Below are 19538 nucleotides of genomic sequence, written 5' to 3'. Positions count from 1 at the left end.
AAACCTGTTTAAATAAACGAGGAGATGGCGATACCATTCAACTCAATGTCGGTAGAACTGAACACTTTCACACTTCACGTGCTACACAGTGATGTAATGACCCTTCCTTCTTTTATAGTTTCCTTGTATTGACCATATTCACATGGTGGCCATTTTGCTCTTATGTCACGCTTAGGTTGGGATTCCTTTCCACCCTGTTCAGGTTCAAGATAAGAGCAAAATGGCCACCATATGAATAGGTCAATGGCAGGGCTAAGGACCCCCCTTGGGACATGCATCGTTACCAGTGTATGCCGGTTACAGCTAATCACATTACTTTATCCTATAACAAAGTAATGTAAAGGCATTAGAGTTCCAGTTTCAGTCATCACATTACAGTCACTGATCTAACTTACATTACATGTTATCATTCTCTCTGCATTGTTGTAGATTCACAAAAATATTGTCATATGCGATTAAAGGGCGAATCACGTCAATCACATTAACACTTTCAGTGCCGGCCATTAACATGGGAAACATGGTTAAATGCCAGGACCCACTTCAATGATAGCGTTGTGAATGCATAATCTCTGTCTTAAATTATGGCTATGTGTCTAATCTGCCTGTCGCTTATCAATGACTTGTTAACACTTTGGCTGCCATGGGTTAAATTAATGATATACCATAGATTGCCAGCGCTATTTGTCTATGGAGAACGTCCCCTTCTTTGCAGGGCTATAACTTTTTAAATTCTATTGCTACATTGCCATTATTAGGGCCCATTCAAAGTCCTATATGTATTGTTCATTGTGTAGCAACGTTAAACTTTTTCATTCACATATTCATAGTAAAGTATGGTCTAATGTATAAGTATGTTTTCATCTCTTTCTGCAACTTTCTCCAGAACGTGATATATAGCCCCAAATGCATTATATTGATGATGAAATACAGTTTGATGGCAATCAGCGCGATATAAAAAATTCCAACTAGACGTACTTCTAGAAGTTACTACACGTCATCTGATGTTGACCGGATGGGCGAGGGGGCGTTTATAATTCCGTGGGCAGCGTTATACCAATCATCTAATGTGGGTCAAATGTTGATAAAAGCAGTTAGTATCGAAGATGGTAACGTTACACGCTGAAACTCACCCCAGTCTCCGCGCGCCGTTGGGCGATCATCGTCGAGTAGAAATTTTATCATTATGGGATATATTATTACCCGGTCCATCTCCAGCTTGTATAATGGTATATACGTCCAAATCATGTTGTTTATCGAGTTATTGGCAATCGATCGCTATGTAGAGTGACGAGCTAGAGTGCCGGAACCTATCCCGAGTGGCCGGAAGCAATAGGGCCGACCAGCAAAACCTCTACTGCGCTTCCTGTTAAGCAGTTGCGCCGATCGGCCACCAGATGGCGCTCCTGAACCGCCAGAGAGCTCAGTGGGTCCTGCTGGTGAATCTCAGGCCAGCGGAGGGGGAATATGAATCCGATTCCAGATTTTTGAAATATTGATATAAGGACGCTGTACAGCGTCCCCCGGCAACTTTAGCATCGCCAGCAAAGACGTTGTAAATCGTTTTTAGGCAGTCAAAGTGTTAACAGTCAACATTGTCGAAACAGATTTTTTATTTATTTTTTTTATAAATCGGTTCATTTTCGTTTTATAGAATTTTGAAAAGCCCTCGTTTTTCAGGAAAATATATAGATTCCGTGATAAAAGGCATTTACTGGAATATTATAGCATAGACAAAAACGTCATTTTTCGGCCTATTTATGAATAGTTTTCAAATAAACGCTAGATTATCAATAGTATATGTGTACTTATGCACGCCATAGAGGCGGGCTGAAAAATCGATTCTCTCATTTCCTCATCAGCGATCACAGCCACACACACATATAGGGCAAACGCTTATATCTCTGTGAAAACAGCTCTGATTATCCTAAGACTGGTAAAATAAATTCCTTACCTGAGATCAGATGTTATCCAAAAAGATTATTCCAATTCCCGATCGCCATTCCAAATATCGATCACGCTTATTGATTACAGTGTTGGGTCCTGTAAATACATAATCCACGCGTTTTCCGGGCCGGCGAGCACAATCGATCCTTCAGTTGGCTTGAGGGAAAAGTAAAATGAGCAAACTGGCCACCCCCCCTTCAGCAGTGTAAAGTAATGGGGTGCAGTTACACAGGGAGACGATTGATTGATTGAAAACTTTATTAACAGATTGCAGAATGGGTACAGTACAGTACAGCTCAATACATACAATTGTTAAGGGGATGCAGACCAGAGAAAGACTTTCGTCTTGTTTACATCAGGGTCCCCCATTTTCAATTCATCATAATGAACGATAGGGGGCGGTATCTTCACAATTGAGCTCAGAGAGACTCTGCAGCACTAACCCGAAGATCGATTTATGAAATATGAATTCAAATAGCCAATAGATAAAAAAAAAAAAAAAAAGACAAACAAACGCTATATAGCGTCGGGGGCACTCAAAGGTCGGCATGAACTAACGACAAAACGTGTCCGTGGCACTCAATGTGATAATGGGCGAATAAAAAATAATTACAGAAGCTCACAGCTTATTTCCATCCCGCTGCCCGGTTCCCAAGGTGATGTCGCTGAGATTTAAAGTGCAATGGCCCACATGGTGAAAACATGGAAAACAACGGGCCGCGCAAATGACCTCCGCCATCTAGAACACTGAACAAATTGAAGATATGTTAAAGGAACATGCGAACATTATGGCAGACAAGAAGACAGAAGTCAGACAAGAAGATAGATACAGATTTCCTCTGTGTGTTCAGTGGAAAGCTATCCAGCTGCTATTGCAGAGAGGAAATCGGTATCTATCTTCTCCTCTGACTCTGGAGACGATGGTAAATGCATTTCCCATAACGTCGGCGTGCTCCTTTAGGATGTAGCGCAAAAGTAATGTAACAAGTGGCGTAACAAATTACTTTCCACGAGGAGTAGTAAGTAATTTGTTACTGTCAAGACGATTAACGAGGAATTTGTAATTGAACAGGAACATGAATGAACATTTAACATCTAATCTTTCATTATATTTATTTATAAAAACGATTGTATTGTATCTACTTGTCTAGTTTAATATACTCTTGTTTGTGTTTTTTGATTAAGCACTTAGTGTATCCGTAATTGAAATTGCCCCAAGAGGGTTAATAAAGTGTCATCATATTATACCATATGACTTTTTCTGAGTAAAAAAACCCACCACTGTTAATGACATGATGCTGTAGCATAATAAAGAGTCCACGGTGTTCAACGTCAGTGTGGCTGCTAGCTTAGCGTCTTCTGGACAAAGGCTTGGTCAGACCCATGACTCTGAAGGTGCTGCTGGTGATCTTCTCATACAACAGGAACATGAGGGCAGCGGTCAGGACCGTCTGCAGAAGTTTGGCCTCCAGACCCTTAAACAACCCCAGCACACCATACTTCCTACAGTTTGGCACAAGGGTCAAAAACACATACACGCAAGAAGAAGAAAAAGCTGTTAATGATTTTAAGGCGAGACAGTACCCCAGAAATCACCCTTTTCCTTTTGTTCGACATTTCTTCCCATCCCATATCCTGCTTCTAATTACAGAAGGGTTTGTTGATATATCATTCATAGCCGGGTTTATAGTACATTTTAGGACTGACCCCTATTAAGTCGATTAGTCGACGAATCGGTCGAAAGGAGCCGTAGTCGACTGCCAACCTCTTATTCGAATACAAAAAAATATAAAGCATGGCTAACGCTAATGGCACGCATACCAGAGGCTAACTGCCTAAGAAAACAGGCACAGAGGCACTGAAAGAGGATTTCACCCATCTAATGAACACACTAGACTAGACAAATATCAAGATGTATCCATCAGTGGACCAATTGCATGCTTTTGCAGAGGACAAGAAGCCTTCAGTCGACTCCTTCAGACATTAAGCACCCCCACAGCCCAAATGGAATGATAAAATTATACTTTTCTAACGGAAAATTTTGGCCAATCATAGTCGACTATCCAAATCCTTAGTCGGGGACAGCCCTAGTACATTTTATACCAAAACTAGGCGAACATCTATTTAATTCTGTGACAGTAGACAGTATTTCCTGATGTATGGGCTGATAAGAGGACATAGCCACAATCCCTTCTGGAAAAAGTTTAGTTTTGAATGTATCAACAAAATTAAACCAAGTTTTTGAATCTGGCATCGATTGCCTCATTTGCAATTTGCAACAATAATAAACAAGCCACAATTTTCTTTAAAAAAAACAGGAGCAGGGAACCAGGGTCTGCCCACTAGCAGTGCGTTTATCCAATCAGGTGCATTCCATGTGGGAAAATGGGAAGTGGATACATACACGCAACGTTCACATAACGTGCATCCGCCCAAAGGTTGATGCCCAAAAACAGAGCACAGCAAAAAGACGTCATAAAGACACCACCACACACTTCTAGTGGCTCATAAAGACACCACCACACACTTCTAGTGGCTCATAAAGACACCACCACACACTTCTAGTGGCTCATAAAGACACCACCACACACTTCTAGTGGCTCATAAAGACACCACCGGCACACACCCTGCTCATCGGCTCCAAATCCACCCTCACCAAATCACAAAACACCCCAGTTCAAAAAATCACCATCGTCGGCTTCCCTGTACCCTTCTCCCCCCCAAGTTAAAAGCCTCTGTCATCCTAGACGGTTCCCTCTCCTTTGCACCACACATCAAAAACATCACCCGGTCTGCCTTCTTTCACCTCCGTAATATCTCCAGACTCCGCCCATCCCTGTCCCAATCAAATACGGAAACCCTGGTCCACTCATTTGTCACATCCCGGATCGACTACTGCAACGCTCTCCTCACCGGCCTTTCCACCAAATTCCTCAACAGACTCCAAATCATCCAAAACTCTGCTGCCAGGATCATCACCCGCAAAAACTCATCCGACCACATCACCCCCGTCCTCATTCAACTACACTGGCTCCCTGTGCACTACCGGATCGATTTAAAAAACCTCCTACTCACCTTCAAAGCCCTCCACAATCTAGCCCCCATCTACATCACTGACCTCCTCCAGGAATACACCCCCTCCCGCACCCTCCGCTCATCATCTACTGGACTCCTCTCCATCCCCAGCTCATGCCACAGCACCATGGGTGCCAGAGCGTTCAGCTGCTCGGCTCCCAGACTCTGGAACTCCCTGCCCCCACATATCCGACAGTCTGACTCACTATCATCATTCAAATCATAACTGAAAACTAGGGATGCCCCGATCACGTTTTTTGCCACGATACCGATCACCGATCGTCATGAGTCATATCGGCCGATACCGATAGTTTTTGGTTTAAAAAAATATATATTATATATATATATATATATATATATATATCATTTTTTTTTATAAAATATATATATTATATAATTATACTTGTAGTTGTAGTTGTATTATCTGCGAGACATCGCCACCACGCAACAAGTCAAAATGCTCGCTATCTGCAAACAGCTCCACTGTCTGTGTGTATACTCTGCTTTGGTCAAATCACATTCAGCATGCCCTCAGCAGGGTATATCTGCGGCTCTGCAGATATACCATACTCCCTCAGCTAGCCCCTTTCGATACTATTGGACTGCAATGCAAGCCAGGGGCTCGAATACGCATCGAATCAATGTTATAAGACATTGATATCAGGAGCTATCTGTAGCTACTGCTAGCCGGCTAGATAACGTTAAGACAACGCCTCAGTGAACTATTTAGTTTACTGGGACATTCCGTGTAAACAGGGAGCTAACGTGAGCTAACGTGAGCTAACGGAGGTATCATGCACTACTAGACTATTGCTGGAGCATTTGTTGATATCAGGAGCTATCAGTAGCTCGCCAGCTAGATACCGTTAGACAATGCCTCATGTATTAAACTAAAAGTGAATAGTTGACTGGGTTGTTTTGTTTAAACAGTAACGATAGCTAGGTAGCTAACGTTAGCTCACGGTCGCATACACCAGAGTAGAGCAGATTGCCGAAGGCATTAGGAGCCTCTTGTTGACACACGGGTGCGGGAGGGGCAGGAGGAGGAGGAGGAGGAGGGGCCGTGCGCTGCAGCAGCTGTGTGCTTGAGAGAGAAGTCAGTGAGTGAGATCTCCGCTAAGAAATGGATCATGTTTTTCGATCGGTTTTCACGATCGGCGAAAATAAAGCATTATCGGAATTTACCGATCTCATATTTATACTGAATATCGGCCGATACCGATCGCTGGCCAATCGATCGGGGCATCCCTACTGAAAACCCATCTGTTCAAACTTGCATATTCACTATAACCTTCACTGTCCTATACCCCCTGCCGTTTGTTTGTTTGTTATTTTAACTTCACTGTTTTTTATACTTCCTGTTTGTTTTATTTTTTAACCTCGACTTTTAACTGCCTTGCTGTGTTTTTTTTTCTATCCGTAAGGTGACCTTGGGTGTCGTGAAAGGCGCCACCAAATATAATGTATTATTATTATTACTTCTAGTGGCTCATAAAGACACCACCACACACTTCTAGTGGCTCATAAAGACACCAACACACACTTCTAATGGTGTGTGTGTGTGTGTGTGTGTGTGTGTGTGTGTGTGTGTGTGTCCACCTTATTCTGTTGAGTAACAGGCATTTGATAGTCCTCAGACTGCTTAGTAGCCGTGATTTGTCTGTTGACGCTTTAAGTTGACCAAACTGAGGAGGCGGAGGGGGGACACAAAAAACAAGCTTGAGGTATTACTTCGAAATATAGAAACAATCACAGACGACCACCACTCTGTAGACACAGCTTAATGGATTTATCTGAAATCACACATACTAAAGACTTGTTTGATATATTTAGTTATATCAATCAAATACATTATGGGCTAGATCCACAAAGAATGGATTGCACGGAGCAAGTTGCACCCTTACTTACAATTCATTATGAATTGAAAATGGGGGACCCCGATGTAAACAAGACGAAAGTCTTTCTCCGGTCTGCATCCCTTAACAATTGTGTGTATTGAGCCGTACTGTATTGTACCCATTCTGCAATCTGTTAATAAAACGTTCATTCAATCAATCAATCTGCATGGTGATTGATTGAATGAACATTTTATTAACAGATTGCAGAATGGGTACAATACAGTACGGCTCAATACACACAATTGTTAAGGGGATGCAGACCAGGGAAAGACTTTTGTCTTGTTTTTTTTTATCCACTTTTTCTCCCATTTTTCCATATTTTCTCCCATCCCAATTTCGTATCATCCAATTCAACCCTCTCCTGTCACGAACGCTGTTTCTTGCCTCCCACAAGCCGGCTGCAATGTGGACTAAGTCATACATAGCACAAGTCCCCTCCGGTACTTGAGGTAACAGCAGTCGCATCTTTTCACCTGCGCAGCTCGATCTCTCAGTGTCGAGGAGTAACGCGTGGGAGGCTCACGCTGCCCCCGACACTTCCTGATTCTACTGCGCAGGCGCACCAACCGACTTGTAGGAGTCGCTTGTTCACAACGTTCGATCCCCACCCTTCAGTTTTCCCTCCCCGTAATACGGCCAATGTGTATTACTGCGGACGACCAGCCAAACTGAAAAACAATGTGGAGAGCTGGATTCGAACACGCGAATCCTAGCGTCTCGACACTGGTGGCGAGTGCCTTGCCCACTACACCACCTAGCCGCCTGACTTTTGTCTTGTTTACATCAGGGTCCCCCATTTTCAATTCATAATGAATTGTAAGTAAGGGTGCAACTTGCTCCATGCAATCCATTCTTTGTGGATCTAGCCCATTGTGTACACAGACAGGAGACATGAACATTGTGAATGCATTGAGATATTCAGAAACCTTTCAGTTACATATGCGCTTGATTGACAGGTTGATGTATACAGCACAATTAGGTAGACAGACACACACGCGCGCACACACACACACACACACACACACTCGGCCTACCCTGAGGATGGACTGTATGGTCTGGAGTGGGTATGTGACAGTAGTGGCCACTGCTTTAGCTATGGCACCGGTCAGGAAGGCCTCTACAGATGACAGCTTGAAAAACAAAGAAGCAAAAAATAAATATTCTGTCAAGGCAATAAGTACGCACAAAAATGCGTTCACAACTTTCACTCGACTCGTCGTCCGTATTTAAGTTTAAGCACAAATTTAAGCATAACAAAAAACGAGAAGTGCAAAACCAAAATACAAGCCCTGTACCAATTGGTGGGCGTTTGCTTGAGCTGTGGAACCAAATGGTCCCGACTGGAAGGATGAGACATTTCGTTGTGCTTCAGAAGGAAACTGTCCTTCTGTAAACTGCAAGTTACATTGTTCATTTAGTTTGTATTCACTTTTCTAGTTTAAGTTAATTCAATTAAAGAAATTGTAACTACAATATTGTATCTACAGTTACATTTAAAACATTGTTGTTTTTCAACCATATCTGTTGACAATATAATTTCTTTATATATTGAAGGCTACATCCTGCTACCTTTTTCAGCTTCTCTATTTCAAGGCAATATTTACCTAAACTAAACTAAAACTAGTAATTTCCTATACAAACATGTTTCCTACTATTTATGCATAATCATTATCTGTTATGTGCGCACGCGAGGGAACATGTATGCGCGGGAGCATGCGTGCACGTGGCGTCATTTAAATAGCGTACAGGCACTTCTGATATTACGACTGCACCCCAGGTGGCAGCCATTGAGCCCACGGCGTAGCCCTTGGTTGGGGTGCTGCACATTGGTGGTGGAGGCAGCAATTTAGCTTTTGAGTGTCTAGAAATTCACTATATAAATGCAAAGATTAATTAATTAATTAATTAATTCATTCATGAGGAGATGGGTCCCCGACAGAAAATCAGACGAGGGACAGAGTACCGCCGTAGGGTTGGACTAGTTTTAAGTTCGTTTGTTTGTTTATTATTTGTCACAACAAAAGACAGAATAGTTTATAGACTAGCAGAGCAACGATGAGCAACAAGTCTCTAAGGCAAACAAACATGTGAAATGAACAAGTCATTAGAATAATATAAGCCTACTGTTCATTCATTATGCATGTAGGCTATACAGTGTGCGCGCACTGAGGCTGGTGGCTGCAAGTTCTTCCATCACCACGCGGTCCTCTCCTGGCTGTCCAGCGCTGCCCCCTGTCCACCAACGGTGCCCCTCAGCAACACGGTGCAGGCGAGAGAGAGCGAGAGGGGGGGGGGACTCAGCCCGCCTTCCCTCACTATTGGATGCCTCTGAGCGTTCCCAGGGGTAGCTTAGTTAGCGTTAGCTAAGCTATTACTCGCACAGTGTACTCTTAAATAATTTTTCCAGTTCGCACATATCTATTTTTAGGGGCAAATGCAAATTAAATAGTTGCACTGTAGAGCCTTGTGTGTGCGTGCGCGCTGCGGCATGTGGCCAGGAGCGTGCAACAAGACGGTATAAATATGGAATATAGTCTATTCCACTATAGCTATAGTGTGCATATGATGACAATACATTGATCCATCGCAAAGCGCTTCCACGTTACCTGTTGAATACAGGGATCAGCACATGCAATGCTGACCCTTGTTTTGTACACGGCCCTCGCATTATAATGAGCTGGAGGGGCGTGTCTGTATGAAAATCGGGTCGTACGCTCCCAGGGGTTCGCAGCTGTGATCATTTGGCAAGTTAAGACAACCTCTCCACATGTTGGTGAATCCTGGGGTAATTGTTGTCGGCTTTCTCTTACGACCTTCCAAGGAGGAGACTCCTCTCCTCCTCTCCTCCTCCCCCCCCCCCCCACCCACCCCATTGCATTATAGTTGATTCCTAATTTTTTAAAGCACACCCAAATCATGTGGATAGGCTTACCAAGTCTCTACATAGTGGATACCTACTCATCCAGATGATAGGATGATCTGACCAAATAATCCCCTTCCACTACCTCTGTTGACAACTTTCCCCTCTCTTCCGCTCGCCTCCCTACCTCCCTCCCTCCCTCCCTCCCTCCCTCCCTGCCTGCGTGTTGCTTTCTAACAGCGGAGGAGTGCAAGAATGTGACAATTTGACCATGTGACCGCGGCAACGCGGGAGAGCGGCAGTGCGGAAATAGGCTGTCTATTGCCATTCTCTAAGACAAACGCTAACCTTAACCAGCTCCTTAACAGCGCCTAAACTTAACCGTTCTAACCTTAACCAACTCCGAAACAATGCCTAACCTTAACCTTAACCTTAACCATGCCTAACCTTAACCTTAACCATAGAAAGAATATTGCCATTCTCTAAGACAAACTCTAACCTTAACCAGCTCCTTAACAGCGCCTAAACTTAACCGTTCTAACCTTAACCAACTCCGAAACAATGCCTAACCTTAACCTTAACCTTAACCATGCCTAACCTTAACCGGCGAAAGAATACACGTTAAAAAAAAAATTTGATGGGATTCGAACTTGTCAACAACGGACCGCAGGACCGCTGCGTTGCCAGGTGAGCTGAGCTTCGAATGAAAATCATGGCGGATTAGGGCGGTTACATAATGCCGCAAGCTCTGCCGCTCCGCTCCGCGGTTGCCGCGCCTGCCGCGGGGCGTGTCGCAGCCAATCAGGGAAAACGTGGAAGCAACGGCAGCACTGCTCCGCTGTTATTAAGCAATAGGCTGCCTGCCTGCCTGCCTGCCTGCCTCCCTCCCTCCATCCCTCTCTCCCTCCCTCACCTCTTGGTGGACTCCTCTCCTCAGCTGTCTCTTCAGGCCTTCGTAGATCATGAACTGGATAGCAGGGTTGAGGACCAGCAGCAGGGAGGGGAAGGTCCCGTTCCACAGAGCCTCCGTCCCCTCGTCATGGACGATCTGCACAAAGGCATCTGGGGGACAGGAAGAAGAGATGAGATTACAGAAAGGTGAAGGTGAAAGAGAGAGATAAAGAGATTACAGAAAGGTGGAAGAGAGTAGAGATGTTCCGATACCATTTTTTCCTTTCCGATCCGATTCCGATACCTAAGCTTTGGGTATCGGCCGATACCGATACTTATCCGATACCAGTGCATACATATATAAAAAAAAAAAAAAAAAAAACGATATTATATAAATTTTGTAAATATAATTTTTTTTTTTTTTTTTTTTTTACAAATACTGTTTTATATATACTGTTTTTTAGTAATAACTAGAGAGTAATGGTATTTATTCAACAACAGGTGATTGTATAGATTTGTATTAGTATCATTAATCAATGAGTATGGGGCTTCAGCACTGCAGATATACCCTACTCCAATGATCCACACGGACATTATACGTTGCTGCACTCGCTACCCACTGGCTCTGCAGATATACCCTACTCAGTCTGTCTACAAGGCTCCGTTTCAGTAGCAGTCGGATCTGTTGTGATTTTTGCACAATAAATATTCAACATTCTCTTTTGAGACTCCGCCTCAGACTCTTATCATTTGGCACTAAAAGCTAAACATTGTCACCGATATGGCTGTCCGCAACATGTCATTAATTGTGTACGCGAGGTGGTCTCAATGACGACGTCAACGTGAGCTAAGTTAGCATAGCATGAGCTGCCGGTATATGAAAAGACTGTAACGTTACTGGTGACATTGTGATTTAACGAATACTCCTTTGCCAACTTGCTGTACTTTGCTTGCAGGTCTGCAGCCATTATTGCTGGATTATATGAATAGCCCCAACTTTAGCCAAGGTAATGTTAAAGCTAGCTTTCGGTTAGCTGTTCAATGCTAATAACACCAGCCACCAAGCGAACCCATGAGCTCCCCGTCAACACCGCTCTGTCGGGACGATGACATTTAAGAAAGTATCTGCTGTTAAAATGACAAATGGCATTGACACTTTAATCGATTAAGCACCCGTTTGTTTTATAATGCTTACTCAACAGACCACAGTGTTGTTGATAAATTACGTCATATGGTATCGGAGCGCAGCATTAGAGGGTACTCGCCGATACCGATACCAGCATTTTAGCCAGTATCGGCGGCTTTTCCGATACTGGTATCGGTATCGGAACAACTCTAGAAGAGAGACAAGATATTACAGAAAGGTGGAAGAGAGATAAAGAGATTACAGAAAGGTGGAAGAGATAGATAAGAGATTACAGAAAGGTGGAAGAGAGAGATAAAGAAATTACAGAAAGGTGGAAGAGATAGATAAGAGATTACAGAAAGGTGGAAGAGGGAGATAAAGAGATTACAGAAAGGTGGAAGAGAGAGATAAGAGATTACAGAAAGGTGGAAGATGGAGATAAAGAGATTACAGAAAGGTGGAAGAGGGAGATAAAGAGATTACAGAAAGGTGGAAGAGAGAGATAAAGAGAGAGATAAAGAGATTACAGAAAGGTGGAAGAGGGACAGTGAAATGGAGTGTGTGTGTGTGTGTGTGTGTGTGTATCTCTAATGCATGTACACGACAGTTAACTCTCAACTCAGATAAAGACTACTTACCCAGAATGCCTGAGTAGTTAGTAGGACGGATGTCTGCATTGCGGAAGTTTGCACCCTGCAGCTTCAGCCTGGTGTTGACCACCCATAACGGAGTGGTAACTAGCACATTCACAATACCTAGAGAGAGAGAGAGAGAGAGATCACAAGATCAAATACTGCTGTTTGACTAATGCAAATTGACATGTAATAGGCTATAGAACATGACATTTAATAGGCCATAGCACATGACATGTGATAGAACATGACATGTAATAGGCCATAGAATTATCTATGGCGTGTTCCCACCCAACCCGAGCATGAAAGAAGAGAAAAATGGGCGCTGTGTGAATATGATCGATGCAGACTTGAGATATATATAGTTTATGTCTAGAAAAGACAGTGTCCTTTTATTGTTTTCTAATTGTCAACATACATAGCATGTGAAAAGACCAACACCTACACAATGCATCTATTCTACTCTCAATACTCTACTCCTACTCTGTAATCTGTATCTGCTATCTACACTGGGATTCTAGAGCCAGATGAAAACGGGGCGTCTCACCGGTGTTTCTTGTCTTGACACACTTACAAAGACAGAATTTGGATGCATCTGTTATCTGCATTGGGATTGTCATTCCAGGTGGCTGTCAGACGCTGGCCATCTCACCTGCGGCAATGCCTATGATCAAGTCACTGCCGGGGGTGGACTTCTGTCCCCTCAGCCAGCTGGCCTTCAGGCTGTGGAAGCAGTAGAAGTAGACAAAGTTGGAGCAGCACAGGCTGCAGATGACTGGGAACCAACCTCTGTAAGGAGCTAGTCTGCAGGGAGGGAGATGGGAAACAGAGGAAGGTATGATCATAGCGCCGTCTTAAGAGCCACATCAGCAGAGGTAGCCGTACTGGGAACACAACCCTGTATGTGCTTGGTTGTAAGTTGGTCATGGCAACTTCCAAGAACTTAAAGGAACACGCCAAATTTTGGGGAGATTTGCTTATTTGCCATCTACCCTGGAGTTAGACAAGCAGATACATACCCTTTTCTTCTCTGTGCATGCATTAGGCTTAGGGAACAGCCACACTGTTAGCATAGCTTAGCGTCATTCACTGGAAGTAGGTGTGCCAAAAAGTGTTTTTTGAAAAACAGGGCTTTTGAGGTGATGAAATCACAGCGGCCAGGTTTACCGGCTGTGCAAAAAATAGTTCAGAGTATATTAGAAAACGAAAACGTCCAAAAAAAATTCTCCATGTGGTAAATATACATGTTTACAGAACAGTTTTGGAGTTGTATTTGGAGTGTATTTTGTGACTGTTGGGAACTAGGCGACACTGGCACACCTACTTCCAGTGAATGACACTAAGCTAGTAATGGTGCGGCTGTTCCCTAAGCCTAATGCATGCACAGAGAAGAAAATGGTATGCATCTGCTTGTCTAACTCCAGGGTAGATGGCAAATAAGCTAATTTCCCAAAAAGTTGGCGTGTTCCTTTAATCTATTCCAATTGTTTTCAGTCCATAATGAATGGACACCTGCCCCCGACACCTGGCAAAACGGTCGCTCTCTGCCCTCGCTGAACCACCCACGCAACCAGGTTGTTGGGAAGGATGTCGTTGAAGTGCGCATGCTCCAGGTTGAGTCACGAAAACACTGAGCTGGTCAACAAACAATGATGACTCAAAATGCTACTATTTTTTTGGGGGGGGGGGGGGGGGGCGAGTTTTGGGGTAAAACTGTAATAGATGAATTGCTTGCAGTCATGTCTTGAAGTTCAAGTGCCACGGATGATTGCCAACCAACCGCCTCATGACTCTAGTCTGTACAGTCCCACTGTGTGTTCACATAACGACAGTGGATACAGTGAGGAAACCTCGTACACTAAGTGGCTGGGCAAGGCTCTCACCACTAACGCAGGAGATGCTGGGTTCGAGCCCAGCTCTCGGCGTTGCTTCCGGCTTGGCTGGTCGTTCATACTAATACAATTGGCAGTATTAGGGGGTGGGAAAGCCGGTGGGTGGGGATCGGACGTTGTGGACAGCGACTCCTACATGTCGGTTGGTGCGCCTGTACAGCAGAATCAGGAAGCACTCCTCGCCGCTGAGAGATTGCGCTGTACAGGTGAAAAGATGCGACGGCTGCCTCCTCGTGTACCGGAGGGGACACGTGATGCAAGGCTTCGTCCACATTGCAGCCGACCAGTGGGAGGCATGGTCTAACAACGTTCGAGACAGGGGAAGGTAGAATTGGACAATACGAAATTGGGATGGCAGAAAAATAGAAAATGGGGAGAAAAAGTAGATAAAAAAAGGAAACCTCGTACTGCTAGCTTGTGTACTCCAGATCAGAAACCATTTTATGGAGTCTTTGGAACTTGATGAGATCACTGGGGCGTAGGGAGCGCTTTATCACAGTGGGACAGAGACTGCTCAGCGATGGTATAGATGTAGTATATTTACAGCCAAGCCTATAGGCGTTGTTCATACTTGCAGCCGGTAATGCTCTTCGACTCCCTGCCCAGGTGACAATCTGGTAGTGTCTCAATTCCAGAGCCGGGAAAGACGTTTGTACATTTGTAATTTTTAGGTTGTGGACATTGTTAGGATAGGTTTATAAAAAAAATTATGTTTTCTGTGAAAATCATGGCCACTAGGCCAAAAAGTGACGATTCCCATGACAAAATCCTTCCAGGCTATGGGATCAAATCTGATCTGTTGATGTCAACTAACTACTTACAGTCCTTCCTCCTTGATAATCTCAGCCAGAATGGCTGGAGTTGATGTGGAATTCCTCGTGTCATCAACTAAACAGAGCAGGAAGGGGAGAGGCCAACAAACACGGTTAGACCTGATCCCCCTGTTTGGGATTTCTGACAGGTGTACATCACATCAACGTTGTTATTATTATTATTATTATTATTATTATTATTATTATTATTATTATTATTATTATTGTTATCATCATTAATGTTATGATCATTGTATTGCTGTTGGGCCACATTGGTGCAATAGTGGTGGTAGCAGTAGCAGTCGTTTATGTTTACCTTGAAGTCTAAGTCTCGCAGTGTCAAGGGGGAAGAACACAGTCATTGCAGTAACACTTCCCTGAAATACAGTAGTGAATGTTTTTCATTCAACCATGTCATCCCACTGATATTTCCTAACGTACACAATAAAAAAAAACAGCTGGAGTCGGAAAACGATGAAAAATAATCGCCCACCACTGTTTACAAATAGGTATAGTCTTTAGTATTGTATGTCTACAATAATAAAGACACAACCATATCAAAGCCATTTTACTCGAGACTAAAACAAAGTTGAACGTACCACTGCACCAGCAACCGCATGCACCAAGCTTTCGTACGAGAACACCTCGGTGAATCGGAAATGTTCAGAAGTCATTTTGATCTGGCTACCAATTGTATTCGTCCTTATAGATATCTATGCCGACAGCGACCCTAGTTTTAATTTAAATCAGTGTATCGCAACGTCCCTTCCTGTTTGCGTGCAACCGTGCGTCATTCTCCTTAGCTGCAGGCCTGAAGAATCCTCTCGCTTCTTCTTCTTCTTCTTCTTCTTCTTCTTCTTCTTCTTCTTCTTCTTCTTCTTCTTCTTCTTCTTCTTCTTCTTCTTCTTCTTCTTCTTCTTCTTCTTCTTATGTTTATTGGCGGTTGGCACTAACGTGTTGGTGCATTACCGCCACCTACTGAAATTGATTTTAGAGCTAGATGGATTATGCACATGCCAATCCCTATTCTACACTACTCTATATATCCTACCACTCAAACCTGTACTATTTAGAAAATTTAAAATTGCCCCATATACCCCACATTCCCTGAACTCAGTCGCAACACTTCTCTTACCTCCAGCTTGATGTGGTCTCTCTCTAACCTTTCTTTTAGGATCTGTCTCTCTTCCCTATACTTACTACACTCCACTAACACATGCTCCACTGTTTCCTGCCTACCGCAATACTCACACCTACCCGTCTCATGCTTGCCCATTAACCTAATTGTACTATTTAGCCCTGTGTGCCCTAATCTCATTCTTGATACAATCACTTCTTCCCTCGTACTCCTACCCCCACTTCTCATCTTCCCTACTGCCCTCTGGATATTATAAAACTGCCTACCTTTACTTCCTCTATCCCACTCCTCCTGCCACTTCTTTTTCATTTCATACTTAACTACACTCTTAACTTCTGCCTTGCTGTACCTCACTTCCCTACTTACTTCTACTCTACTAAGAATCCTCTCACTGGCAAGCTTGTGGCAGCCCTATGTCCAAAGAGGAAGTCAACTGACCGGTGCTATTATTATTTAATAAATAATATTATATTATATATTATTATAACTTTTTATATTATAACTTTTTTCCAAATAATTTACGGTGAGTTTATAAAAGAGACTAAACGTATGGTTATAGGCTACTATAAACTGAACTCACAGATTTTTTTTTGGAAAAAAGTTATAATAAATTATGTATTAAATATATGTTAAGGCCAGGGAACATAATACCAGTAGCCTATAGGTAGTAAGTAAGTAGAACATAGACATATTATTTAACCTAAACATAAAATCCGGACCACTTACTGTATTTGTCAAACAATCATGTTGTTGTTGAAATGGTCCAATTTGTCAAAACTTCAACAAGCGATTCTGTCTGCTCTCTGGATGCTGTAAACTTGATTTAGCTGTAACTTTTTTAAATTTTCACTCAGTCGTATTCGATTAAAAATGGCAGCGTCCAGAAAGCAGAAAAATTGTGTTTTGTTTTGGTAATATAGAATGTGTCTGAATAAGTCAAATTAAATGACATGACATACCATCGTCCAAGAGTAAATTCATTTGAATGTAGCCACCAGTGATGTCAACGGGGACCCCCCCCCCCCCCCAGCTCAATCGCCATAGATCTCGTGGACGTGTGTATTATGTGCAGAATAAATCAGGAGTCTTTAGGTGAAGTGCCCCTTTAAGTTCATCTCACTATATGTTAATTTGCCTGACTGTGATATGGCACAGTGTAGTGATACATAACAAACACCTGCATCAGCAGGTTAAAACAGACTGGATAGCCAATTATCACTTGGCTAATAGTAGTTACAACTGAATAAATGTCAGAGTGAGGACCATTTAGACTCAATCATTCAATTGCATGCTTATTCCTGTAATTGTTGATTTTGCGGACACATTGTCCGCAAAAGCTTTTTTTTTTTTTTCTCCTTTTTTTCCTCCGATTTTCTCCCATCCCAATGTTAGTCGTTATGCCAATTCCCAATCCCCTTCCTGGTCGCTGCGCACTTACCCCCCACAGTCGGTCTGGGAGAGTGGAGGCTACCACGTGCTTCCTCCGACACACGTCCAGCCAAACAACCGCTTCTTTTCACCTGGCAGCGCGGATTCTCACTGAGAGGGCGTAGCGTGTGGAAGGATCACACTATCCCACTTAGATCCTATCCGCGCTTAGCAGGCGCCCCGACCGAACTGTAGGAGTCGCTGTTTACAACGACCCGGACCCACCCCGCCAGCTTCTTCCACCCTCTAATACTGCCAATTGTATTAGTGTGAACGGCCAGCCAAGCTGGTGACAACCCCGGAGCTGTGAGCTGGATTCGAACAGGCGAATCCAGCCACTCCGGGGTTGGCGACGAACGCAATCTCCGTTACGCCACCTGACCGCCCTCGCAAAAGCTGTTTTATTGTATTTGTATTATTTATTTCTATATTTATAAGTAAAATCACATGCACTAAGAGTTTTGATCATTTGTAATGAGGACCATGTACTCTCAATCTCAAAGTACAATTACGTAGAGTAATCTTACACCACAGTGCATCTTCAAGGTAGGCCATCGCATTCAAAGCTCATGCGTGCATATCAATCAAAGCCAATTTACTGAATACATTTTATGATTTTATGTTTTACACTTTTTATGCATGCATGTGGAATGTATCAGGCTATATGTGTGTGTGTGTGTGTGATGGACAATGCAGATAGTGCTGATAGTACTGAACCATGAAGCACTGAAGAGTATAGGTAAAATGTGGAATGAACATAAGGACAACATTCTCTACTTTAATATAAAAAAAACACTTGTTTTATTTTTAGATGTGATATGATCTCATAGACAGACAATCTCAGTAACTCATTCATTTCCAGATGTGGTCAGTATAAATGGTGCACACTCAAATGGTGCAGCACAGATGATATATAAACAGGTGGTAATTTACAGAGTAGGGCTTTATAAATATACAGATACCAATGATTACTGCGCCTGTCAACCAGAGGAGCCCAACCATCATATATAATACAGTGGTGAGTGCTGTAGCCAGTGGAGGCTGGTCCATAGAGGGCGCTAGGGCGCCTCCACCCCCCTGGTAGAAAGTGGTTTTGGATTGTTCCAATATAGTAGATTTCGACCGGTAAAAATATAATAAACATTTTTTTTATTATCCCCCCCCCCCTTTTTCCGATTTTTCTCCCATCCCACTGTTAGTCGTTATGCCAATTCCCAACCCGCTTCCTGGTTGTTGCGCACTCCCCCCTACTGTATGTCCGGGAGGCCGGGGAGACTGTCACATGCTTTCCTCCGACGCATGTGCAGCCATCCGGCAGCCAGCCTGGCAGCGCAGATTCTCACCGGGAGAGTGTAACGTGTGGAAGGTCACACTACCTCCCTCCAGATCCTACCCTCGCTGTGCAGGCGCCCCGACTGTAGGGGTCGCTGTCCACAACGCCCAGGACCCACCCATCAGCTTTCCCACCCCTAACACTGCCAATCGTGTTAGTGTGAATGACCAGCCAAGCTGATAGCAACGCCGAGAGCTGGATTCGAACCCAGCGTCTCCAGCGTTGATGGCGAGCGCCTTGCCCACTACACCACCTAGCCGCCCAATAAACATTTAAAAAATAAGCTGCGGCTGGGTGGCGCAGCGGACTAAGCGCTCGTCACCAACGCGAGAGACACTGGTATCGAATCCGGCTGTCAGCATTGCCTCCGGCTTGGCCGGCCGTCATACTGGCTCAATTGGCAAGAGTCAGCGGGAGGGAAGCCGTGGGTGGTATTCTGGTCATTGTAATAGTGTAGTTAGTGTGACCTCCCACATGTTACACCTCACCAATGAGAGTCCGTGCTGGCA

At 43.7% G+C, this 19538-nt stretch overlaps 1 protein-coding gene across 1 annotated transcript; it reads right to left on the bottom strand.

Annotated features, from left to right (window-relative positions):
* Nucleotides 1-1287: 1287 nt before the first annotated feature.
* slc25a17 (solute carrier family 25 member 17) lies at nucleotides 1288-15956 on the bottom strand. The gene is made up of 9 exons (XM_084329391.1): nucleotides 15730-15956; nucleotides 15447-15507; nucleotides 15140-15206; nucleotides 13079-13230; nucleotides 12433-12549; nucleotides 10691-10839; nucleotides 7952-8047; nucleotides 6619-6704; nucleotides 1288-3447 (listed from the first exon to the last, which is right to left on the bottom strand). Exons 1-9 carry the CDS (start codon nucleotides 15802-15804, stop codon nucleotides 3294-3296), a joined length of 957 nt encoding a protein of 318 aa, XP_084185517.1. The 5' UTR covers nucleotides 15805-15956; the 3' UTR covers nucleotides 1288-3293.
* Between the last annotated feature and the right edge of the window lie 3582 nt (nucleotides 15957-19538).

Source organism: Notolepis coatsorum, assembly GCF_963971535.1.
Source record: "Notolepis coatsorum genome assembly, chromosome: 14".
In the NCBI taxonomy this organism is placed as follows: Eukaryota; Metazoa; Chordata; class Actinopteri; order Aulopiformes; family Paralepididae; genus Notolepis; species Notolepis coatsorum.
This window is presented reverse-complemented; position numbering and strand designations above follow the sequence as displayed.